Raw genomic sequence first — 25,843 nt, forward strand, 5'->3', positions numbered from 1 at the left:
CAGCAGGAAGATGTGCGGGGAGGGGGATAGCAAGAGCACCACAGGCCTCCATTTTAAATCACTTTAAAATGGAGATGGAGTCCTTATGGTCATCATGTCTAGTTTAGCCCAGAGGGTCATCCTTTCTCTATGGGCAAACAGAGAGGCACAATTCAAGAGCCATATTTGAGGCAGGGCATCATTCTGGGATTAGTGTTTGCTTCTTATCTGGCTACCGACTGCAGCTTCCCTACGCAAACAGAAAGTAAATCCCAGCATCCTCTGTGGCGATGTTGTAATTGGGCCTGTGGCTTCTAATGGGGGGAACAGCCTGATGGGCAGCAAATAAAACCAGTAGTACAAGGAGACTGTTGTTGCCGTGCTGGCACAGAAAACTGTTGAATGGGCTGCCTGTTCAAAGACGTACGCCTGTCCGTCAGAGCTTACTTGTAGCCCCCATGTGAGTCAGGTGACAGTGAATGCTGTGTTAAGAAGCACCCAGTTATTGACGCTGCATTGGGTGAAGATGCTGTAATGAATCACGAGCGACGTGTGCCGCTTGGCATTTATACATCCAGGAGTCCAGCGTAAGGGAGTGATGACTCATGGTGTGTGCATCAGAGCCCTGATCAGGGAAGGAAATGCTCCGGTTGCCACCGCTTGCATCTAGCCGTGAACATATAAGTGTCACAATGTTCCCTAGAGTGTGTCCAGACTTGCTGAAGGAGCAAAAGCTAGAAAGATGGTGTTTTTGCTCTGACCAAAAGAGTGCTTGATTTTAGACTGCATTTTCTCTGTCACCTTTGTTGTCCTTGCACTCCCTACAAAGGGGCTTGGGGTGGCAGTGGATTTTCCCCCCTCACTTTATTCTCACCAAAGCCTCCTGAGATAGGAGAGGCTGAGAACTTGCCCAAGGGCATCCAGCGAGCCTCATGGCTGAGTGCAGATCTGAACCCAGGTTTTCCCTCCCCACCCCAAACCAGGATTAAACCATAGATTAAAATTCTGCTTGTGCAAGGAGCAAACAGTCTCCCGTTTGCCCATGTTCCTGAATTCGGATGCTGTGGCTTATTGGAGTTTGAATGGAGGCTTCCAAGATCAGGAAGTTTTTGGTTTTGCTGCATGCAAGCAGGAAGAGAGTGTGTGAGAATGGAAGCAAGCGGTGTCAGAGACAAGCAGAGGTTTGCTGTGACCTCAGAATGACTTTGAGTGAAAATCTGATAGATAAATGGGTTTGAAAGGATGAAGCCATTTGAAGGTCGTTCAAAAAGAATGCAAGAAGGGGTTAATTCTCATTTGCCCCTGAGAGCTCTTTCCAGCTGTCTTCCCACTGGTAGCAGGTCCCTATGGCAAGCAGAAAAGGCAGCTTTGGACATGTTTGTAGGGAATTTCTGCATCCACTGTGTGGTTTTGATCTGAATAAGCTTAGGGAACAGGAAAGATGGATGATGCAATCCAGGCACCGAGCAGATCAGATAAAGTGAGGTGAAGAAGGAGGGAAGAGGTCTGAGGGAACAGCCCAGGAGGCCGAGCAAGGGGTAGTTCAGGAGAGGGCGAATGCCGCGGTGTGCTGATGTTGGATGGGAAGAGGAGTAAAGGGGTGGCTTTAGCACCCCTTTTAAGGTGCCTCTGTCTTAGATGAAAACCTGAGATCCCACTTTCTGTCTTTGGTGTTGGAATGGTATTGAATTGAGAGAGAGCACGCAGTAAGTGTGGCCTATGAGTTATTTTAACATTGTTCTTGCTTATCCTCCAATCTCATCCACAGGAATGGCAAGGAACATATTATGCCAAAAAGAAAAACGGAGAGAGTGTACAGCAAAATGTGAAAATAATACCTGTCATTGGACAGGGAGGGTAAGTGTGAAAAATAAACAAGTGTGACTTTTGATTTTATTGATGCAATTACAGAAACAAATGGAACAACCTAGACACCCCATGGTAAACAAATAGAAGACCAGACACCAAAGAGCCAGTTTGCTGTAGTATTTAGGAGAGTGGACTCTAATCTGGGAGAACCGGGTTTGGTTCCCCACTCCTCCACATGCAGCTGCTGGGTGACCCGAGCTGTTCTCTCAGAAGCAGTTCTCGAAGGAGCTCCCTCAGCCCCACCTACCTCACAGGGTGTCTGTTGTGGGGAAGAGCCCCTTTCTAAAGATCTTCCTCTCAGTTTGGTGGGCTTCATGCTTCACTCTCGATTTTATTATTTACAGGTTGATTTTATTATTGAATTGTTGATCATTAACCACCTCGGGGACATGTTTTTGAAGAGGGGGTATACACATAGTTTCAATAACAAAAATAGAAAGTAAGGGATGTGTGCAAGAGTAGAGCATTGTTCATGGAGCGGGATGGGGCAAAGGCCGCTAGTCTTCATTCCTGGCGTGATCCGCTCCAAGTGACACTCTTGGGCCCCTGTAACAGCCAGTGGCACAAAACAGCAGTTTCCATTAGCCTATCGAGCTTGTCTGAGGCGGCATTCAGATGGGCAGTTTCATCCGTTGCCATTGCTGTTCCCTTCCGGATTTAAAGTGCACGGATCAGACAGCAGCATCTGTCTGTTGTGACACAGTCGTCTGAGTCCCAATCCCCCCCCCCCTGCTGCGTGTTTCTTTGATACCTGAGAAAGTCCAGTCCTGTTGACCTGAGCTGGTTCCAAAATGGATTTCCTGCTGTCTGATCGCTCTGTTGTGCACCCAAGCCCTCAGGCAGGTCTGACTGGTCTCTTGTTTCCCAGCTGCCGTTTTATTTTAGTAGTTAGCGAGGAGCGCATAGCTGCAGATATGAACCTTTCTCTCTCTCACGCTCCCCACAGGGGCTGCTCAAAACTTTGTTTTCTTTTTAAAAACTCTCAAAGAAAGACAGCTTTTTTCTGTCCTTTGGGGAAGAGGTAAATTGAAAAGATTAGAGGGAGGACAGCAGTGAACTCCATATCCCAGCAGTCTCAGGAAGTGCTTGTGTGCATGCTCAGAGGGCAGACTTTTTTTTTAAATGGCCAATAGCCCCACGAGCTGCATATCCCAGCAGGCTGATCAGTGCTTGTGGGCATGCTCCGAGGACAAACCTTTTTTTAAAAAATGGCCGACGGGCTGACTCCCTGCCTGCTGCCGTCTGATCACATAAAAGCACTTTGAAGAGTGCTAAAAGGGGTGAGTATGATCATGGCAAAATAACCTGGCTCAATTAGAGGCAGGACAACAGTGGATTGGACTGCCCGTCTGAACGCAGCCTGAATCTGTTTCTTAGCGAAATTTAAATCAGAACTCAGTGGTTTGAGAAGACATAGGATTACTAATTCTTTTTTTCCTATTTGCTCCTTACAGAAAAATTAGACACTATGTGTCGCTTAGCAGCCCATGCAATGACCATAATAAGGTGAGTGGGACAGGTCAGGCTGCCTCCTTCAGGCCATGGCTGGGGGATTCCTGAGGACTGGGGGTGGAGCCTGGGGAGGGCAGGTGTTTGGAGGAGGAAAGGAGCTGAGCAGGGACACGATGCTGTGGAGCCCCCACCCTCCCGTGCTGCCCTTGTCTCCAGGGGAACTGGTCTCTGGCGGTTGGCAGCCCTGCTCCAAGGTGGCACCCCTGGCACACCTACTAATTACCCCCTTTTTTCCTCCCATCAATCTGTAGGCTGAAAAGACCTGCGAACGTGTCCAGGCCGAGTCCCAGACAGGTATGATACTTCAAGTTTGTCACAAGAAAGCTGTTTTGGCAGGAGCCTGGCTTAGGTTTATCTGCTAGCAAAATTGATCTATTTGTGCTAAAATATGTAATTACCCTTAAAAGGTTTTGTTTCACTCAAGGCAGTTCGCCCCCCAAATTGATTGAAAGCTGCAGTGTTTAGTCGATCCATCAGCTAATTCATGAATAATCTCTTAATGGACTACAAAGATGACTTGAGTAACAGGTTTTTTTAAAAGTTATTTTGAATACAAGAACTTACAAAAAGAGTAGGTGGCTGGTACCATCTTCAGTGATTTCCTCTCCTCTCTCACACAAGAGGGAATGTCTCACCTAAGACAGTCCTTGGTCTGACACATGCTTGCATCATCTGAAAACAAGAGGAAAAAAGGTTCCCCCCCTCCATACCTGTCCCAGGTGCATTGTTTTATCCGTATGCAAGTGTGCATGCATTTAATGACTCACAGTGCAACCCTAATCAGAGTTGCACTCGTCAGTGGAATTAGAAGGGTGTGACTCTGCTGTAGTTTGGCAGTTCGAGACCCTAGTGCTGCATGACGGAGTGTGCTCCCGTCTCTGGCCCCAGTTCCTGCCAACCTAGCAGTTCGAAAGCAAGAAATTGCAAGTAGATAAATAGGAACTGCTTCAGTGGGAAGGTAACAGCGTTCCGTGCACCTCGGCGTTTAGTCATGCTGGCCACATGACCATGGAGAAGTCTTTGGACAGCGCTGGCTGTTCGGCTTGGAAACGGAGATGAGCACAGCCCCTTAAAGTCAGATTCAACTGGCTTTCAAGTGAGGAAAACCTTTACCCTTACCTAACTCTGCTTTAGCATTGCACCGTAAGATGGCTTGATGGTACTGTTAAAAAAAATATAATTCAGGGGCACAATACAGTTTGTGCTGAGTGAGACCCTTGTTACAGCTAAGCTGCTGTAACTGGCAGCGGCCCTTCCAGGTCCCCGACATTCTTTTCTACCCTGTCCACTGAGACCCCTTCTGTAAAATGGTTTTAAACTGGAGGTGCCAGGGATTGAACCTGGGGTCTCTTGCATCAAAGCACGCACTCTGCCGTTGAGTCGTGTCCCCTGTCCTGATGTTTCTGGGGCCCAGACCCTGCTTCATCTCTCCAACATGGACTGCAGGATTTAAACCCAGTTGCTTTGCAAATGAATACTGACAGAGCCTCAGCCTATCAAAGTCAGCACTCTGGCTGGCGGCAGCTCTCATGGGTCTCAGGCTGAGATCCGTTTTTAAACAGGTGATGCTGGGGATTAAATTTGGGACCAGTGTTCCCTCTAAACTGAGTTAGTGTGAGCTAGCTCAGGAAGGAGGGCTCCAGAGCAAACTAATTTATGCAGTAGCCAAATTGCTTGCTCACAACTTTAATGCCAGGAGCTCACAAAGTAGGATTTTTACTCACAAGACTCCCCAGCTTAGAGGGAGTATTGCTTGGGACCTTCCGCATGCCAAGCAGATGCTCTACCACTAAACCACAGCCCCTCTGCAGGGGCTTGCCAATCACTGGCAGTGGAATGTGCCGTCAAGTCACAGGCAGTTTATAGCAGTCCTGTGGGGGGTTTTATGGCAAGAGAGGTTCGGAGAGGTGGTTTGTCTGCCTGTGTGTCGTGACCCTGGACTTCCATGCTGGTCTCCCATCCAACCACTACACGGGGCTGACCCTGCTTAGCTTCTGAGATTCATCCTTTTAACTGGTGATGCCGGGGACTGGACATGGGATTTCCTGCATTCAAAGCAGGTCCTTTGCCACGGAGGCCTGGCCCCTCCCTCTGAGATTTCCAGCTCAAAGAGGCTGTCCTTGGCCAGCTGTCCAAGCAGGAAGTAATGAAGGGAGTTTCCTACTGAAGAGGCTCAAACGCAGATTCCGCAGAGTAAGCGATAATATTTGGGAACACCAAAACGGTGTTCCAAGAGGAGAGACTAAATAAAAACTTAGAACTATCTGCACTAGGCAAGACGTATTTCAAAACCAACAGAAAACAAGGCAGGCCTCCTGGGAAGGCAAGAGAAAGGGATCCAAAATTATCATGTCCCATCTAAAAGCGACTCTCCTCACTCACCACCATGTAACACCTCCTAAATGTAGATTAAACACATCAAGGACAGACTGAAACCTTTGTCAAGGCTGGGATGGAAACGGCTGCTTCTGGAACAGCCACAAGGACTGGATATTCTCTTCTGTTCTCTTCTGGCACTGTCACCCAAACCCTGGTGTGCCTCAGGGGGCAGAGTTTGGTCAGCAGTCCGATGCTGCTAAATTGCAAACAGTGTATTTCACCATTGAGGGTGGAGGTCGTGTTTCTAACTTATGTCTTAGACCACCCCACCCTTGAAGAAAAAGAGGGGGTGAGGGAAGCCCGGTTGCTGTTAGCTCATATGCCCTGACCTGGATAGCCCAGGCGAGCCTGTCCTCATCAGATCTCGGAAGCTAAGCAGGGTCAGCCCTGGTCAGTAGTTGGATGGGAGACCACCAAGGAACACCAGGGTCACTGTGTAGAGGCAGGCGATGGCAGACCACCTCTGGATGTCTCTTGCCTTGGAAACCGTACATGGTCACCATAAGTCAGCGGCAACGTGACTGCAACAACAAAAAAAGCTCATATGGAAGGCTTAGATAAACAGCTGTCCTTCATTTAGTTAACATCACCCTGCCTTGAAGGGAACCGTCAGGTGAGTCATGGCAGCACGTGCAGTCTTTCTGAAAACCTTATGGCTGGCCAATACTGCGTCAGTGTGGCTAAATACGTTTGCTCGTGGCTTCCAAAATGCACACATGGCTAAATTTCAGAAACAGCTGAGTCTAGGAGTCAAAAAGGAGTCATATGAAACCTTCCTTAAAATGACATTTGCGTGTGGCGAAAACCACAGGTCTTTGTCTAAAGACAGGGCTTGGAGCTGGGGCTCCAGAGTGGATCCACAGACCAAACACAAATGCATTTACACACCTAAAGGGTCCTGGCAGTACGGAAGCATTTGAGCAACCAGGCAGCAGAAGGCGCTTCTAGTGACTGTTTTGTCCCCACTTTTATACTAGTGTCTCCTTGAAGCCCCTCTAAAATACAGTGATTGGACCGAGACTAGCAGGTCTGGCTGAAGTGCCATTGAAACCCAGGTCTCCTGAGTCCAATTGTACTGCTGGGCCACCCAGCTGCCTTTAAAAATGGACTTCCTTGCAGTAATAACATGACTTTGTTGTCTCTACAGATATCCAGTCTTGCAGACACAAAGACAGGAGGAAAGGTTCTTTAGATGTTAGATCAACCACGTCTCGGGGCAGTGATGGTATGTCACATCATGCCTGTTAGTTTTATTTTCTTTTTAAAAATCTGCTTCTCGAACATTTAATACTCTTGAACACAAAAGAAAGAGGGCCTGTTTCTTTCCATAGTGGAAGAATAAGATTTTGCGGCTCCAGTATCCTGTAGGCCTCTTTGCTTCTCTTGAGAGCGCTGATGACAAGCAAAGCCAAAATAAATAATGTGAAACAGTAAACAGTATGCAAAGTGAGAGAAATTACACACCTTTTAATTAATTTGCACAGTGGATTCAGATTAGATTCAGGGGGTTTTTTGCCTCTCCCCCCCCCCCCATGGATTGCCTGCATGTAGTTAAAAAAACAACAACCCCAAACACTATAATTCACCAGTTCCTGTTTTTAACAATTTAAGTCTGAGCTAGTGCCTGAAGGGAGAAAAACCAGTTGGGCCATTTTGTTTTTGCTTGAAAGAGGGTTTTTGCTGAAACACAGCACTGTAAAAACTATTCACCCCCTTTCCAAGTTGCCATATCCATTTTCCTGGGCTGTGTGGCATGGGCAAATATATTTGGGCACCTGAATCTTTACTAAGAGCTGTGCTGCGATAGGTTGTCTCAGATAATAGGCATGGCAGGTGTACCATTGAGATGGTGGTGCTCATATCCAGAACTCTAATGGGTTTAACCGTGTTGTCTGTTTCCCCCACCCCCGCATAGGCGGTTCACAGAGAAGGCACTCGTCTATGGCCAGGATACACTCCATGACTATTGAAGCACCTATTACAAAGGTAAGGGACTGTTGTTGAGTTCCTTTCTATCCAGCACCTGTAGATTTTGTATTTCTTTCCTTTGCACTCTTGCACAGCTCCTGTTTGTTTTTATAGGCCTGTACAAGAGAATTCCCTGCTTGTTATGTTCATTAGCTTAAACACTTCAGCTGCTTACTTGGAGCTTTCCTCACTTTAGAATACAGTTGGGCCAGCAAAAATCTTTTTGCATATCAGACAAAAGGGTATTTCTCTCTTTTTGAGTCAACTTTGCATTTCTAGTTTTGAATAGAAGTCTTAGGTTCCCAAGCCAGTGCTAGGATGCTCCTGCACAATTGCCAGCAATCTTGCTTGTCCCCTCCCTCCAGAATCTTACAAAGAGGGAGGAGGAAAAGCAGCAGCTGACACCTCTTGTGGCAGACAGTGGCTCTTCCAAAGCTCCCAGCTCTCTGCAGTGAAGGTTTCTGAGCATGTCCAGGCCTTTCATTAATAAATGAAAATTTATTCCATTTAAACTATGGGAATAAACTATGGGAACTATCTTTTTTTGTTCCTCTTTCTCAATGAGGAGTTTCTGAAAAACCCCTCCATCCCTAGGGCCTGTAATATCCAGTGGGTTTAGCAAAATTCTTTGTGAGCTAGTTCATGGAGGCATTGTAGTTGGTGAACCGCCCCCCCCCCCCCACACACACACACATACCTGTCCATCCCATTTGTTTGGAGGGAAAAATAAAAACAGGTTTCTTGGCATCTTATTGATCATTCCTGTAGAAAACTGTGGCCTTATTAATGGCTAGTTTTTAATAGGGATGTGACTGGTCTTCCCTTCCTTGCTTAAATTGCTCAAGGTTTAATTCTTACTAACTTATATAGTAATTTATATATCTGGCTGTTTTGTCTGCTGCTAAATTGAATTTGAACTGTTTTAAATGTTAACCGCTGGTTGTTTTTTATTGTTTTAACTTTGCTACTGTTACTGGTTTGAATTTGTTTTTTTAATGCTCTTGTTCTTGATTTTTTTTTGCACTGCCTTGATAACCCTATGAGGTAGCATATAAATAATTTAAAAATATTTTTGAGTAATAGGGTAGACTGTTTCAATGATGTTTCAATGATATGGCATTTTACTGTTGCTGTTTGACAGACTTTGTGGTATCAATGGTAAAAAATTTTGCTGTGATCTCTGGTTTTGACAGTAAAGTTTGGCTTGACTTCTTGAAATGTAATGACCAGGGAGGGGCTTTGGCTCCATGGTAGATCATCCGTTTGGTATTCAGAAGGTCCCAAGTTCAATCCCCAGCATTTCCAGCTAAAAGGATTGTGTCGCGGGTGACGTGAAAGACCTGTACTACCCTGGGGAGCCCCTGCCTGTCTGAGTAGACCATACTGACCTTGATGGACCGAGGGTCTGACCAGTGTAAGGCAGCTTCATGTGTGTTCAGGTGCTCTTTCTTGTCTTTCAACGTAGGTGATAAATATAATTAATGCTGCACAAGAAAGCAGTCCCATGCCGGTTGCTGAAGCTTTAGATCGCGTCCTTGAGATTCTGAGGACCACCGAACTATACTCTCCCCAGCTTGGGACAAAAGATGAAGACCCTCATACAAGTGACCTTGTCGGAGGCTTGATGACGGTAAGCACTGTTCAGAGTGTCCGTCGAGGCTGAGGGAGAACCTGACCTCGTCTATGAAACTCACTTAGTGGTGCTTGGGTAGACTTTACTAGACCGTGATTTGGTCTCTCTCCTTATTCAGAGGGATAGTATACTGTCGTGTTTTAGAGTACTGACTGGATCTGAGAGACCCGGGTTTGAATCCTCACTCTGCCACGGAAGCTCGCTGGGTGACCTTGGCCCAGTTACACACACTCAGCCTAATCTATTTCACAGGGTTGTTGTGAGGCAGCTTTGGGTTCCCAGTGGAGGGAAAGGCAAGGTTTAAATGAAGCCAATAAATTCATAGATAAGTTTACCAACATGCGGGGAGACTGGCTGGGTCTGGAAGCTCCCTGTCTGTGTGTTTCTTTGGATTTTAGTATTCCACGGTGGTTAAAATTCTAACAGCAGTTTCCAACATCTTAAAAGTTGAGTATTGTAAGACACACTGAAACCATCATTAAAACAACAACTGACAATATAAAATCACTGTTCGTAGCACCAAAATTGCCATAAGATTACTTGCCAATAACATTTTCCCTTCTATTCTCATGAGGAAGCATATATTCAAGTTGGATTTTGTGTGTGTGTGCTTGGGGGGGGGGGGGGGAGGAGGAGCAGAGGCATGTTAACAGTTTCTATCAAGTCTAAAAAAAATGATGCTTGGTCTTTGCCACTCAAGCATGTCCCTGGTACAAAATATAGCCAGATTCACTGTCACAACTTCTCCACAAAGAATCCTGGGAATTGTGGTTCAGTGAGGCAGGGCGAGGGGTCTGTAGGACAGCTGCCCCACTTGCCTCAAAGACCTGCATTAGTGTGGTCTGGAGCCATCCTTCCCGAGCGAAGACAAAAATGTGTGAGCCAGAGGCTAAAAAACTGTGAGCCAGCTGACACTAACTCAGCTTAGAGGGAACACTGCCCTGGATTCTTTGGGAGAAGCCTGTGACATACAATTTGATATAAAACCAGTTTCAGATTGGGATGCCTAGATTGCATGCATTACTGACAGTCTGAAAGAAGAACTACTTCCAACGATCAAAGGATGACTTATGCATTGTAAAATATATTGTGTATTTTTAAAAAAGTCTGAATGTTAATGATATCCAGTCCTGGATTCTTGGAGAGCATACCAAATGCTGTGCTTCAGCCACAGCCTTCTTAAGTAATTGTTGAAGCAGCCTTCAGAGCTGGGTAGATTTCCCCTCCAGGTCGTAAAGCTTCAGACTAATTGATTTACTGTCCTTAAAATAGAAGCTAGATGCAGGAATAGACTCAAAGCCACTATCTCCTCCAGCTTTGCTGTTTACTTTGCCCTGTAATGTTAGAAGGTGATGGCTGTGATCTTCGGTAGGCAGAGATGTGCTCAGGTGAGGGCGAAGATGCATGTGCATTCGGAGGTTATTCTGCAAGTTTTTGTGGCAGCCAGTTCAGCCGGCTGAACCGTGAAGCCTGTTTTTTTACATAAAAGTAGTGTGCCCCCTCGGCCTGGAAAACCTGTCAAGATTGCTCCAGCCAGTGAGGCAAACCAATGACCCTAGTGCAGAAGAGAGCAACCAAGATGATCCAGGGGCTGGAAGCCCCCTTCCTAGGAAGAAAGCCTGAGAAGTTGGGGATTACTGGGCTGGAAAAGAGGGAGACGGGGGTGGTTGGGGGGGGGGGATGGAGGTTTGTAAAATTGTTCCTGGTGTGGAGAAAATGGACAGAGAGAACATTTTCTCCCTCTCCCATAATACTAGAATTTAGGGTTGCCAGGTCCCACCTGGCCAGCAGCAGGGCATGGGTGGGTAGGGTTGCTGGATCCAGGCTGGGAGACTCCTGAAGATTTGGGGATGGAGCACAGGGAGGACAGAGACCTCAGTGGGGAACAGTGCCATACAGTCCAGCCTGCAAAGCATCCATTTTCTCCAGGGGAACTGAAGTCTGGAGATGAGCTGTAATTCCAGGGGATCCCCAGGTGCCGCCTGGAGGCTGGCATCCCTGCTAGAATTCAGGGGCACCCAGGATGGTCACTAGACAAAAGGAATTCTTCACTCAATGAGTAATGAAGCCGTGCAATTTGTTGCCAGTGGATGGCCACTGTTATAGGTGGCTTTAAAAGGGGATGAAACGGATTCTCGGTGGTGATGTCAGGTTCAACAGCAAGTAAATTTCCACACACGTTTCCAGGGAAGCGTTATGCTTTATTAGGCTACAAGTCTGTTACCATGTCCACAAGATTATTGTTAGGAATGACCATGGGGCGGAAACATCCCTACATATAGCAGGATGAGGCAAATGGCTAAGCAAATGAAATCCGAGCGCGCGCGCATGGGAATTCTCCTGGCGGGAGGTTACATAATAAGCGGGAGAGTCTCAGTGCCCCATGAGAGCCGAAAAATTCACACCTGCAGTGGAACGCAAGCCCTCCCCCAGTCTGGCAGCACTGGTTCTCACGGTCTCCCTATCGCTGTTTACGGCAAGTGGCAGAGCAGCGAGCAAGCTATGAGGCATGCGCCAGAGCGCCAGGATCAGAGAAGGGAATAAGCAAAACATGGCAGCTAGCTGACAGGTGAGGCCCATCAGTGGCTACTAGCCATGGTGAATGAAGGTAGGCTCTGGATCCTGGTGCTAGGAGGCAGCATCAGGGGGAAGCTGTTGCCTCTCTGCCCTGCTTGTTGGGCCTCCAGAACAACTAGGGTTGCCAACCTCCAGGTGGCACCTGGAGATCTCCCTTTATTACAGTTGATCTCCATGTGATCAAGATCAGTTCCTCCCCAAAATGAACATACTCACAAAAAACTGCAACTCGCAACAAATACAACAAATACAAGAAGTCTCTTTGATAGAAGTGGTAAAGAAAGTTAAATACCTAGGTATGGTGATGACAAATAGAAACAGCTCTCTCTTAGGAGATAATTACTATAAAATATTGAAAGACATAAAGGAAGACCTTAAAAAATGGAAAGATTTTCAACTGTCATTTATGGGAAGGATAGCCACAATAAAAATGAACGTATTACCAAGAATAATATTCTTATTCCAGAACCTACCGATATTGAAAAAAATGAAATATTTTAATGATTTAGATAAGATCATTAGACAATTTCTTTGGCACCCGAAGAAACCAAGGATTAGATGGAAGGTTTTGCAAGATAAAAAGGAAAGGGGGATTTGGGTTACCTAATTGAAACTGTATTATAAAGTGGCATGCTTAGGCTGGATAAAGAATTGGATAACTTTAGAAGATACTAGAAACTTAAAACTGGAAGGCCATGACCTAAGCATGGGTTGGTATGCCTACATATGGTATGGAAAAGACAGAATACACTCCCCGGTGACAGATTTGATGGCGGAGTACTTGATGAGGGAAATGGATGTGGCTTATAGGTCATATTCCATATATATAAAAAAGAACAATCTGCCTGGGGAAATAGTAATGAGATTCTCAAAGAGACACATGAGGGATACTATACAACCTTGAAAATCGGGGACAGCACCATCAGGATCCTTAAAGACATTCCATTTGAAATAAGACAAAGGAGAAGGAAATATAAAGATTTAATCCTTTTTCTTCAAACAAACGCAATCAGCTATCGCTGGCTGTATCCAGAGGGCGTAACCTTCAAACTTCAAGATAAAAAGGAAAAGATTGACTCTGTTTCCAAAGCACGGGACTTTTTGAAAATTCAGATGGGTGAGCAAGAGAAAGGCGATAAAGAGGACAGTAAGTCCAGTGGCAAGCTGGACTCGGGGTCTTCTGGAGAGGACTCTCTGTCGGAGAAGGGAGAAGCGGCTCCTAAAAGTCCTTATAAACTGCGAAGAAGACAGGATAAGAAGAAATGAAGGCTGAAGGACTCTGTATTGTGCCTTTGAAAAGGGTTGATTGTAATGAGATGCTCTGTGGTTTTTCTTTTTAACAGTTAATTTAAGATTCAAAAGTTGTAATAGCAGATCTGACTAAGTTCAAAAAATTGTTAACGAGTTTAGAACTGACTTTGTACTTAAGAGATTTTGAGGATCTCTTCTCTTGGGGTTTTAGATAGTAGTGGGTTTTCTTTTCTTTATCCCTAATTGTAGTTCCCTTCCCCCATTTTCATTGTAGATTTGTAGTCTTTAGAAAATGTAATAAAAAAATCCCCTTCGGGGGGCCAAAACAAAAACAAAAACAAAATACACTCGACCTTTCAATATCATATTATAAGAGAAGCTTTCATAAAAATATGGAGAGAGATAAAAGAAAACTACTATCCTAAAACTCCAAAATGGGTATCGCCACTGGAAGCCTTTATAAAGCCTACATTAATTAATAAAGAAAAAAGAGTTTGTTATGAAGATCTCTTAGACCCAACAGACAAATTGAAACAAGAAGAATTACAAACACAGAACATACACTTAACCTGGTAGGAAATGATGCAACTTAAATCTAGATTTCTGAAAGATACTAAAATAGGTTTCTCTAAACAAAAAAATGAATTGGACAAAATTTGGCTGCCCACAAATGATAAATTGATTAGGAAACTGTATAACTTTTTGTTGGAAGAGTATACGCAGGCTGAAGCAGTTAAAAAACCGATGGTCCAGTGGATGCAGGATATAGGATATAACATAGATCTAGATCACTGGCAAGAAACTTGGAAAGTGGCAAAATATATGAGCTCTATTTCATATAAGGAAAATATTTATAAAGTCTTTCATAGATAGCACTGGTCACCAGATAAAATTACAAAATGTTTTCCAAACATATCCAATAATTGTTGGAAATGCAAGAATAATGTGGGTACCTACTACCATGTGTGGTGGAGATATAGAAAGATACAATTTGGGGGGGCAAAATACGTAAAATAATACTGGAAATAACGGATATTGACTTGGAATTAAAACCTGAACTATATTTGTTAAACATTCTACCAGATAGTTATTCTCAACAACAGCTAGAATTCTATGGCGGAACTGTCACATAGATTGTTTGAGATAGCTGAGATGGATAGACTTAATGTGATACTTCAAGGCAAAGATGACTGGTCCAAATTTTATATATGGTTTAAAAAACAAAGTGGTTTAGTACTCAAAAACATAACTGTAAATATCTGATTCGTTTTTTATAATAACTTTAAAAAAACCATAAATAATTTTTTTTTAAAAGATCAGTTCCCCTGTGGAAAATGACTGCTTTGAAGGGTAGACTCCATGGCATTGTGCCCTCCTGAGGTCCCTCCCCTCCCCAAGCCCTGCCCTCCTCAGGCTCCACCCCCAAAGTCTCCAGGCATTTCCCAACCCAGATCTGGCAATCCTAGTCAGGCTCTTTATAACTGACCATTGGCTTGCCTCTGCAGTGACAGGAACAACTTTCTTCTGTAAAGATTTCCCTTTACGCACAGTCTAAACGCTTATATATTTGTGATATTGCTCTTAGCCTGGGCTTCTGAGCCCATTAACAAATAATACAGTAGAAATCATAAGAAATGTTGAAAGACACAATCTGGCAACCATTGAAAACAAGACAAAACCACCTCTTAGATGCTATTCAGTGGCTGCCAGATGGCAAATATTGTGTATTTTCAGCTCTTTTCTAAATGGTATGAAAAGAAGTGGCCAGATGAACTTCTCTGCACAAGGAATTCCATAACAAGGAACTCCACTACAAAGAAAACCCTGGTACTTGTGGCCACTGAGTATAGCTGGGTCTTTTGGGCACTCACAGCAAGACCTAGGATGCTGGTTCTGGGGGACTTCAATGTCCATGCAGACAATGCGACCTCCTCTCAGGCCAGGGACCTAGTGTCATCCACTGGAACTCTCCCTGTTTGTTTCAGCTCCCACACACCAAGCAAGGCCACATGCTGGATCTTATCTTTGCCTCGGGGATTACAGTGGACCAAATTACTGCTAATGCAGTACCATGGTCGGACTACCTTGCCCTGAAAGCCTGGTTGGGTATGCCTAACCATCCCTGTTTAGGTAGCAAGCAAATTTATGCTCTCCTGCAGAGTCTAATGGACCCGGGTAGGTTACAGGAAGCTCTGTGGGAACCGATTCCCCCTGGTGGCCCATTGGAGGAGCTAGTGGAAGACCGGCAGGACTGTCTTTCCAAAGCCTAGAGAGAAATCGCTCCCCGACGCTCTCATTGTCCTCGTATCAAATTGGCACTGTGGAATTCCCTGGAGCTAAGGCGGATGAAACGGGAGCTAAGATGGCTAGAGAGAAAGTGGCGACAAGCCCGCAACGAAGCTGCAAGAACATCCTTTAGGTCATTTATGAAGACCTATGAGATGGCAGTGAAGACTGCAAAGAAGAATTTCTTTGCGACCTCCATTGCATCCTTACAAACTGGGGATTATCTAATATCTAATCTATCATTCCTGGGTAAGGTAGTGGAGAAGGCAGTGGCAACACAGTTCCAGGTTTTCCTGGAATATGCTAATATCCTCCAGTCCAGTTTTTGCCCTGCCCATGGGATGGAGACAGTGCTGTTCGCCTTAGTGGATTACCTCTGGAGACACCTGGATCAAGGTGGATTGGCGCTGCTGATACTTCTTGATCTGTCAGCAGCGTTCAGTACAGTTGACTATGATCTGTTGACTCACCGCCTTGGTGATGTGGGGATAAGGGGCTTGCCTTGCAGTGGCTGACCTCCTTTCTCCAAGGTCGGAGACAGAGGGTGGCACTTGGGGGGGGAATTATCTCAATGACACCTGCTAGAATGTGGGGTGCCATAGGGGTCGATGCTCTCCCCAATGCTGTGTAATATCTACATGTGCCCTCTCGCCCAAATTATCCAGAGGTATGGGCTGGGTTGTCACCAATACGTGGACGACTCCCAGCTCTATCTACTGATGGATGGCCAGAAAATTTGGACAGGGCATTACAAGCTGTGGCTGGTTGGTTACAACAGAGCAGACTGAAACTGAGTCCATCGAAGACGGAGGTCCTGTACCTGGGTCACGGGGAATTGGGATCGGGCTTCCAACCTTTGACGGGGCCCTATTGGTGCTGGTGCTGAAGGTGAAGAGCCTGGGGGTGTTCCTGGATGCCTCAGTAACTATGGAGACCCAGGTTGCTGCCACTGCCAGGTCTGCCTTTTTCCATCTGAGACAGATCAGGCAATTGGCCCCATATCTCACCCCCTGGAATTTTGGCTACAGTGACCCATGCAATGGTCACTTCCAGATTAGATTATTGTAATTCTCTCTACATGGGGCTGCCCTTGATTCTGTTCCGGAAACCGCAGCTGGTGCAGAACGCAGTGGCACAGGTACTGATGTCGCTGCCTGTGCAGGCCCACATCTGCCCGGTGCTGCATGAACTGCCCTGGCAGCCTATTGAGTACTGGATCCATTTCAAGGTGTTGGTGCTTACCTTTAAAGACCTATATGGTCAGGGGGCTCCATATCAGCAAGACTGCCTCTCTCTCTATGAGCCCCAAAGGGCTTTACAATCTGCCAGTCAACACCTTCTGATGGTCCCCAGCCCCAGGGACATCCGTCTCACCTCAACTGGGGCCAGGGCCTTTTCAACCCTGGCCCCTACCTGGTGGAATGAGCTCCCATATGAGACCAGGGCCCTGTGGGACCCTTTACAGTTCCACAGGGCCTGCAAGACGGAGCTCTTCCGCCAGGCTTTTAACGAGGGCGACAGATGTCCCTCCCTCTTTACTGGACCCTCCCCTCAGTGGGTCAGAAGTGCATACCAGAGATGGCATCTATGAGGCCTTAATTTTATGACAACTTGCACCGGATGAAGGATATTGTTGTATTTTATTGGTGTTTTAACTGTGTTAACTTTGGTATATTGTATTTTTACCAAATGTAATGTAACCCGCCCTGAGCCTGCTATGTCGGGAGGGTGGGATATAAGTAGAATTAAATAAATATTTAAGACCACTTCAGAGGATCTTAGATTACTTGGAGCAGGGGCAGGAGGAAACATTCCTTTGGGTAACTAAAGCTCAGACTCTTTAGAGCTTTATAGGTTAAAGCAAGCATCTTGGATCGTGCCCAGAAATCAACTGCTAGCCAGTGCATCTTATTGAAGATAAACTTTGATGTCTCCTTGCTGCATTCTAGACCTGCTATAGATTCTGAGCTATTTTCGTGCCTTTGCACTGCAGGTATTGGGCTGGATACAGACTAAGTTTTCTGCTAATGGAAGAGATTCCTGTCAGATTTCTGCCCATTCCTCCCCCCTGCAGCACCTCATTGATCTCCCTCAGGAATGGAAAGGGGGGCAAATCAGGGGTCCGCAAGCAGAAATCCCACCCACCCCTTCTGTTAGCAGAAATTTTAGTCTGGATCCAGCCCATTGTCTTGGGCTGCTAATTACAGAAAGACTGTCAACTGCCAACAATTTATTACTTTCATTTGTTTCCTAAACAGGACGGTCTACGAAGATTATCAGGGAATGAGTATATATTATCAGCAAAACGTAAGTGTGGTTGTGGCAGTGTTGCTCATGCTGGATATAAAGACCTCGTGCTACTTCCATTTTTTATAAACCACGACTTGAAGTTTGTTTAATTCTGTATTTTTTTAACAAATTCTGTATATTTTTAACTACAGCAATCAGGAAATTGTCATGCATTCTAAGATACATTCAACAGAACTATTGACGTATTAAAAATGGATTGAATAATGTTTCTGTTTCTATAATTAGGGAATGTATAACTTTCTGTCATTTCCCCCCTCATAGAAACTCATCAGGTTCCAGGCAGCTTAATCTCACCCATCTCCCTTAATGACATACCACCACGAATAGCACAAGCAATGGAAAACGAAGAACACTGGGACTTTAATATCTTTGAATTGGAAGCAGCGACCCATAAAAGGTTTGTTAGCCAAAAGCAGCATATCTGTGCTGAAGTTATATCAGTTTTCAAGCCTTAGGCAGGGTCAGCACATTAGAGTCAGAAATGGCAAACATTGTGAAATCTCTCTTCACAACCTCTATAATCCTGTTTGTAACCTGCGGCCCTGGTGGCTCATCCCTCAGAGGAGCAGATTCTAGGCCCAGCAGCTCCTCACAGCGGCTGAGAATCAGTCATGGTAATGATAATTTTTACTTCCACCAAATCTTATGTATTTGAGGCAGGCACGTGAACAACCTGTTTCCTGGTCCCCAGAGGGAAGTCTGAATTAACTTTCAGGTGATCAGGGTGGTAAAGAAATATTTGCAAGGCTGGTTTGTGGCAAGTGCCTTCCTAATCCAGCAGTCTTCTTTGTCAAGTAGTGAAATGTGACACGTGCAGGATGGCCCTTCCAGATACATAGTACAGTACTGCATCATGTGACTTGTGGAAAATAAGAGTAGGTCTGCTACTCTGGTTTCCATGTTTGTAAATCTGAATGGGTCTCTCATTGCCAGCAGATAACACAGGAGTCCCATCTGGGTTGGCAGGAGAGTGGGCATAATGGGAATCCTTTCTTCTGGCCCTTTGTTTTTTCCCCATGATTCCTGCGGGGACAGTTCTCTTGGGATGCACGCCACATGAGCCCTTAAAGGCCTGAACTGGTTCAGAGAATATGAGAGAGAGAGAGAGAGAGAGAGAGAGAGAGAGAGAGAGAGAATGGATCATCCTTGGCCAACATCAAGCAGTCCACAGTGGGCCGCACTGCTTCTTTAATTTGGTTGTTGCTCATCTCTGCAAGCAACTGTAAAAGCAAGCTAATTACACCACATTTTCTTGAAGGGATGATCAATTTAAAATCCAGAGAATAAGTCCCAAAACTTGCATTGGAAGTGCCAGATTATGCAAATAAAAGAACAAATAAATCTATCTGCCGGAGGAGCAATTCTGTTATTTATTTAGGACATTTACTTGCCACTTCTCCAGAGACTTGCTTGGAGTGGCCTTTACAAAATGAAATGGTGCAATAAAACGGGCTCTTCCTGGGAGTTCCATTTGTGAATGCTGTAGCTGTTGCACAGCAATGAAAGTTTTATTTCGCTTGTATGTGCATTTTTTTAATGCCAGGTGAACAGCTGTACTTTACTGGAATATTTCTCAGTCTAAAATAACAGAGACTGGTCTGATTTTAAAATATATTTGGGGTTTTTTAAAAATTGCAAGTCGTGTGAGTGCTCTGATGGGGGGAATCACCATTTCCTGTTTTCCCTCCAGGCCTTTGGTTTATCTTGGTCTCAAAACATTTGCTCGCTTTGGGATCTGTGAGTTCCTCAACTGCTCCGAATCAACTCTGAGGTCATGGCTGCAAATTATCGAAGCCAATTATCACTCATCCAATTCCTACCACAATTCGACCCATGCTGCCGATGTCCTCCACGCCACAGCCTACTTCCTTTCTAAAGAAAGGGTAAAAGTAAGTATCGCTTGTAAGTATCGCTTTAGGAGAGAATGTGGAAGAAAATTTCCTCCTGGCTCAGTCCCTGGTAACACTCCCAGGGTATAGCCAGGAGGCAGTGGAGCCTGCATTTGGTGAGGCAAACCGGAATTTGGGTAATTGTCAGTGAGCTGACTCCTGATTTTGGAAATTAACTGTAGTTTAAAAAAGATATTTTGGCCACCAAATGAGAAGGGAGAACTCACTGGAGAAGACCCTGATGCTGGGAAAGATTGAAGGTAAAAGAAGACGGGGACAGCAAAGGATGAGATGGTTAGACAGTGTTATCGAGGCAATGAACATGAAATTGAGCAAATTCCGGAGGATGACGGAAGACAGTAGGGCCTGGCGTGAGGTGGTCCATGGGGTCACAAGAGTCGGACTCGACTGTGCAACTGAACGACAACAAAAAGAAGCGGTAGTCTTGTGAGATGTCTGGACTGAGCCTGTGTGCTCAGGAAATTTGGGGACATGTCCAATTTAGAGCTGTTTCAGAACGGCTCAGGGCCTTCCCGCAATTGGCTCTGAAGGTGTGAGATGGATTCTGGGGAAGGTCCAGAAATCCGTCTCTTGGTGAGCAAGATGTGAGTCCAGATAGCCGACAGAGGGAGCCTGGTCTCCCCGCGGAACCCCTGTCTCTCTCCAAGGCACTGCTGGACTTGAGTCTCTTGCCCTTCTGGCTTCAGCCCCCCCTCCCCCCGGTGACTCTCTCTGGGCCTCTCAGAGGGCCGCAGTCCAAGTAAAGAAGTCGTAGTCGGCGAACCCAAAACACAGCAGCGTTGCAAGAGACAACAGACTTCCTTTGCTTGGCAGGCGTCATCGCGAGTGTTGCCTCTTGTATGTGAGAACATTTCTAAAGTGATGCTTGCCATTTGCAGATGAAAACATATTTATATTAAAAACAACAACAGGGAACACCTTTTTAGTCTATCAAGTGAATCTGTCAGTATAATTTAAAATTTAAACATTTTGGCCAGTTTGGTGTAATGGTTACGTGCATGGACTCTAATCTGGGAGAAGCGGGTTTGATTTCCCACTCCTCCACTCGCAGCTGCTGGATGACCTTGGACAAGGCACAGTTCTGGCAGAGCTGTTCTTGAAAAAGAGCTCTCTCAGCCCCACCTACCCTCACAGGGTGTCTGTTGTGGGGAGGGGGAGGGAAAGGAGTTTGTAAGCCGCTCTGAGACTCCTTTGGGTAGTGAAGGGCGGGGTACAAATCCAATCTCTTCTTCATTTAGAATTTTTCTTTTTCCTCTCTGAATTTGAGGGATGGCTGATTGGCAGGTGTCTCCTTGCATTTGCTGGTTTATTTATAGTTGGTGAGGTGGTCAGAAGGTTGGATTAAGCTGTGGGAGACCCAGGTTCCAATCCCTGCTGTGCCACTGGGTGACCTTTGGCCCATTACACACTCTCAGCCTAACCTACCTCACAGGGTTGTTGTGACAGTAAGATAGTTGAAGGACGAACCATGTGCCTGACCTGACCTCTTTGGACAAAGGGGAGGGCAAAAATTTGGCAGATAAATAATGTTTTTTTTAAAGTGTGCAGGCAGGTTATCTAGGTACATCCCTTGGGGGACTGCAGCCTGTAAGATGTAGATGGGGGAATTTATGCTTTGAAAATCCCCCCACAACTCTCCTTGCTTGTGGGAAAACTAGCATGTCAGAGAGAATGTGCGAGGGAGCTTGATATCAGATGCTTCCATGCATGTGAGCCCCCACATGGATCCTAGATGTGATACAGACCCAGTATAGCAACCCAAGTAGTCCATTTCTTCTTTTCTTTCCCCAGCAAACTTTGGATCCCATCGATGAAGTTGCTGCCCTCCTTGCTGCCACCGTTCACGATGTGGATCACCCAGGTCGGACAAATTCTTTCCTGTGTAATGCAGGGAGTGAGCTGGCCATTTTGTACAACGACACTGCAGTGCTGGAGAGCCATCACGCCGCTTTGGCCTTCCAGCTCACCACGCGGGACGATAAATGCAATATTTTTAAAAACATGGAGCGGTGAGTTAAAGTCGCGTGAGCCAGTCGACGGGGGGTGGGGAGGTTGACCCTTCACAAAATGCTTCCTCCTGCCTCCTCTCCACATCTGTGCCACCCCCAATGGCTCTTCCAATCTCATCTCCACATTACTCACCTGCTCTCTGGGTCCCCCCTCCTAATTGTGCCCCCTACCCACCCAGAGCAAGAGGATTAGGGTTGCCAGGTCTGGGCTGGAAAATACCTGGAGACTTTGGGGGTGGATCCAGGAGAGGGCGGGGCTTGGGGAGGGGAGGGGCCTCAGCATGGTTCAGTGCCATAGAGTCCACCCTCCAAAGCAGCCATTTCCTCCAGGGGAGCTGATCTCTGTCAGGTGGAGATCAGTGGTAAAAGCAGGAGATCCCCAGGCCCTACCTGGAGGCTGGCAACCCTAAGGAGGATAGATTTCCACACCATGAGCTTCTGCTCCTCACCGATGATGAGCAGTCTCTAGGCCTTTCTCCTGCCAAAGGGCTGCAGCAGCCTAGAAGTTGCAAGAAGAGCAAAAGGGCCTGCTGCTGCTGCTGCTCCTCCTTCTCCTCCCAATGCCGCCCCCACCCGAGGGTGAGCGAGTGGCCAGGAGAAGTGGGGAGCAGCAGCTGATATTGACCCAGAAAGCCTGCTTGATGACCAGTGGCAGGGGAGGCCCACAGGCCACAGTGCTCTCGTGGCCTCAAGTTCGAGCCAGTAGCCAGATGGCCATTAGCGAGTCGGGAGCCCATGCGTGTATCTCTTTACTTCTTTACACAGGAACGAATACCGAACCCTCCGCCAAGCCATTATCGACATGGTCCTGGCAACGGAAATGACCAAGCACTTTGAACACGTCAACAAGTTTGCCAACAGCATCAATAAGCCCTTGGCAGCCCTTGAAGAGAATGGAGTGAGTAAAACGGAGGGAGGCACAGGGGGTTTAAAGGCGAGGGGGGGAGCCACTCCCCCAAAGTTACTGGTAGCTGTCAAGTTGCTTATTGGGGAACTATTTGCTGTGTGTGTTTAGATCTGGGGACACTTAGCTGGGGAAGAGCCGCCACATCCATTGGTTCCTCCATCAAATCACATTTTTGTGCCTTCCAAGGGGCTGAAGGCAGCCTATGTGGTTCTCCCCTCCTCCATTTTATCCGGCGTGGTTCGGCTAAGAGAGAAAAGGAGTGCCTGGCCCATGGTCACCCAGGGAGCATCACGGCTGCATTGGGATTTGAACCCAGTTGTCTGCAGTTCTGGAGTGACACTCTCACTGCTGCAGGGCACTGGCTGGTAGAGGAAACTTCTTTGGCAAGAGTAGGGAGGCCTGGCTTCTGCCCCTGATGAAGAGCACCTCATCTTGTGTGTCTTTTCAAAGGGCTGCTTTGAGCTACCCTTGAAGTCTTTCCACTTTATTCAGAGGGAAAGAACTGGAGCTGGACCCAGGATTTTGAAGTCAGTGCAAATGAGAGCTGAAGCTCACACCCCTTTTTGTACTGTTGGTCACCCCAGCAGTTGGTCCTTGACAAACCATGGGAATCCCATTGAGGCACAATTTAGAAATACGATCAAATGGGGATGCCAAGGGCACAACGGGCATTCGGCCTCCAGGATGAATGTCCGTCTCTTCTGCATATGGGATCTAAGCTTTCACTATGGCATAACGGTTTTCTTTATTTATTTGAAATGTTTCTATGCTGTCTTTCCACTCAGCTCAGGGTCCTCAAGGTACTGAACATTAAAATATTTCAAACATTAAAAGAATTAAATAATACAGAAAATGTTTTTTTAATTATATAAAATGTATAAACACAAACTCATAAACACATGCAAATGGAGGAAGGAGAGGGTGAAGGAATGCCAAGCCAAACTAAAAAGTCTTTACCTCTTGGCGGAAGACAACAATAACTCTGTAGCCCCTCTGACTTACAGGTGGAAAAAAGCTGACTTGTGTCAGTTGACTTGTTAGTTGCCTTGGATCCAACAGAACGTTTCCACAGACAGAACAATTTCCATCTGTGGAGCTTGACTTTGTCTCCTCTCCCCTCTCACTGCAGCTCAAACTGCCTTTGGGTTCCATTGGGAGAGAGGAGATGAGTAGGTTTTGATCCCTGGGCAGAAATAGTCTTGATCCCTGAGTGGAAATTATTCCATCTGCAGAAATGCTCCATTAGATCCAAGTGATGGTGACATTCTGAGGACTAACAGATGAGTTTTCACACTTCTTCAATTATATACTGTATTATTGTATTCTGTATCATACTGTAAATGCACACACAAATAAAAGTGAAATAGGAGGGGAATGTTATTGCAAAGTGAGGTCAGAAGCGTTCTCAGAGATGGAGATGGGATCTTATGATGCTGAGCAGTTCTAGGCAAAAGATCCAACCAAGTGTGGGTAAAAACCACTCCCAGCCAGTGATGAATTGGTAAACTGAGATGAATAGTGTACAGAAACACTTCGCAATCTTGCATGTGTGTGTGTGTGTAAATATATTTGAAATGAAAGTATTGGTTATGACAACGATAATGTTTTTGCAAACTTCCATCAGAGTACGAGCAATGATGGTGAAACCATAAAAAATGTCCTCACGTCTCCTGAAAACCGAATCCTGATTAAGCGGATGCTGATTAAGTGTGCCGATATTTCCAACCCATGCCGGGCTCTGGAACAGTGTGTTGAGTGGGCCGGTCGCATCTCTGAGGAATATTTTGCACAGGTGGGTCCGATTGGGGACAACTGGAGAAATTTTCACTGAACCGTTGATACTCGATTTTCTTAGGAGAAAAAATCGGGGGAAAGGAGGGTGGGGGTCCAGCCCCTCCATGTCTTAAACACGAGAGTAAAGAATGGAAAGGGAAAGCATATAATGAATACTTCCCTATCAGGCCTTCTGCAAGGAACTCAGGCAGATGTGCACAGGTTGACTCCATCTCATTCTTGCAACCAAGTTAGGCTAAGAGAGAGAGAGAACTTGACCCAGCAACGCCCTGACCTGGATAGTCCAGGCTAGCCCAATCTTGTTAGATCTCAGAAGCTAAGCAGGGTTGGCCTTGGCTAGAATTTGGAAGGATGACCTCCAAGGAATACCAGGGTTGTGACGCAGAGGCAGGCAATGGCACCCAGTGGTGCATAACACTAAAGAGACAGAACTTGCCAGCTGCCAGATAGTCTTAGGATCTCCTGGATATTCTACACACAATACCATATGATGAGGAGAAGGTTGTTGTTGGTGGTGATTATTATTACCTAGCAGCATCCTGTTTGTTTCATGGGTGTTTGGTTTTTATTTAAAATCCTGGTGTTTCCGCTCAACACCAACACTTTCTCTGCTATCCCACACTGGATCTCAAAGTCTGATTTATTTATCTGATTTTTATCCCACCCTCTGATGAGATCATCCTTCCATTTATCGTCACAACAACCCTGTGAGACAGGTTAGACTGAGAGATGGTGACTGGACCAAGGTTGCCCAGTGAGCAAAATGAGGATTTGAACTCAGGTCTTCCCAGTGCAACGCTGCAATCATGGGCTCCTGTTTTAATCCAGTTGGCACCAAGCTGGGGCCATGGCTGGCTGTGTTCAAATCCAAATTTGGTTTGCGGTCTCCAACCAAGAGCTCCTTAGGTCTGATGCCAGAGCTTCATCTGGGGCCAGAATGGGAGCTAGAAAAGGACAGTGGGCAAGAGGTACTACAGGCAGGGGGACAGGTTCCTCATAGTTATACCAGGCCTGACCCACCCAGTCGTGGTAGCTGGCAATGGCTAGGCTCAAGCCACTTGTCTTATGGTTCAAGTCGTGGAATCCCTTTTACATATGAACAGCTCAGTTCTTCTCACATCCAAACCCAGCACTCTAGCCGCTACACCAGTGATCCTCAGCATTTATTTTACAAGGCAGTCAACAAATTAAAACATACCAAAAGCAGGGATCTTTTACAGTATTTTTGGCTCGGGTATATCCTAACGCAGGCCCCTATTTGTTTATTTGCATTATTTCTAGTCAATCTTTCTCTCTCAAGGGGATTGCACCGAGTGAATCAATACATTGACAGATGGGTAGAGATGTGAAGGCCCGGAAAAAAACCGGAAAAATTCGGGAAAAAAACATTTTTTTCCTGAAGCCTTTTTTGGTTTTTTTCCAAAAAATTGGAAAAATTGAAAAAAGAAAAGAAAAAAAA

General features: G+C 45.9%; 1 protein-coding gene across 1 annotated transcript in view; it reads left to right on the plus strand.

The window, feature by feature from the left end:
* The window catches only part of LOC107118394 (high affinity cAMP-specific and IBMX-insensitive 3',5'-cyclic phosphodiesterase 8A-like), a 60,119-nt gene that overhangs the window by 31,524 nt on the left and 2,752 nt on the right, over nucleotides 1–25,843 (plus strand). Inside the window, exons 8-19 of the mRNA XM_015420719.1 lie at nucleotides 1,748–1,836; nucleotides 3,303–3,354; nucleotides 3,612–3,654; nucleotides 6,887–6,964; nucleotides 7,655–7,725; nucleotides 9,173–9,337; nucleotides 17,713–17,761; nucleotides 18,026–18,161; nucleotides 19,455–19,653; nucleotides 21,466–21,683; nucleotides 22,449–22,581; nucleotides 24,215–24,382. Coding sequence (XP_015276205.1) covers nucleotides 1,748–1,836; nucleotides 3,303–3,354; nucleotides 3,612–3,654; nucleotides 6,887–6,964; nucleotides 7,655–7,725; nucleotides 9,173–9,337; nucleotides 17,713–17,761; nucleotides 18,026–18,161; nucleotides 19,455–19,653; nucleotides 21,466–21,683; nucleotides 22,449–22,581; nucleotides 24,215–24,382 — 1,401 coding nt within the window. The remainder of the gene's footprint in view (nucleotides 1–1,747; nucleotides 1,837–3,302; nucleotides 3,355–3,611; nucleotides 3,655–6,886; nucleotides 6,965–7,654; nucleotides 7,726–9,172; nucleotides 9,338–17,712; nucleotides 17,762–18,025; nucleotides 18,162–19,454; nucleotides 19,654–21,465; nucleotides 21,684–22,448; nucleotides 22,582–24,214; nucleotides 24,383–25,843) is intronic.

This window comes from Gekko japonicus, unplaced genomic scaffold (genome assembly GCF_001447785.1).
Source record: "Gekko japonicus isolate JY-2015 unplaced genomic scaffold, Gekko_japonicus_V1.1 scaffold1431, whole genome shotgun sequence".
Classification (NCBI taxonomy): domain Eukaryota; kingdom Metazoa; phylum Chordata; class Lepidosauria; order Squamata; family Gekkonidae; genus Gekko; species Gekko japonicus.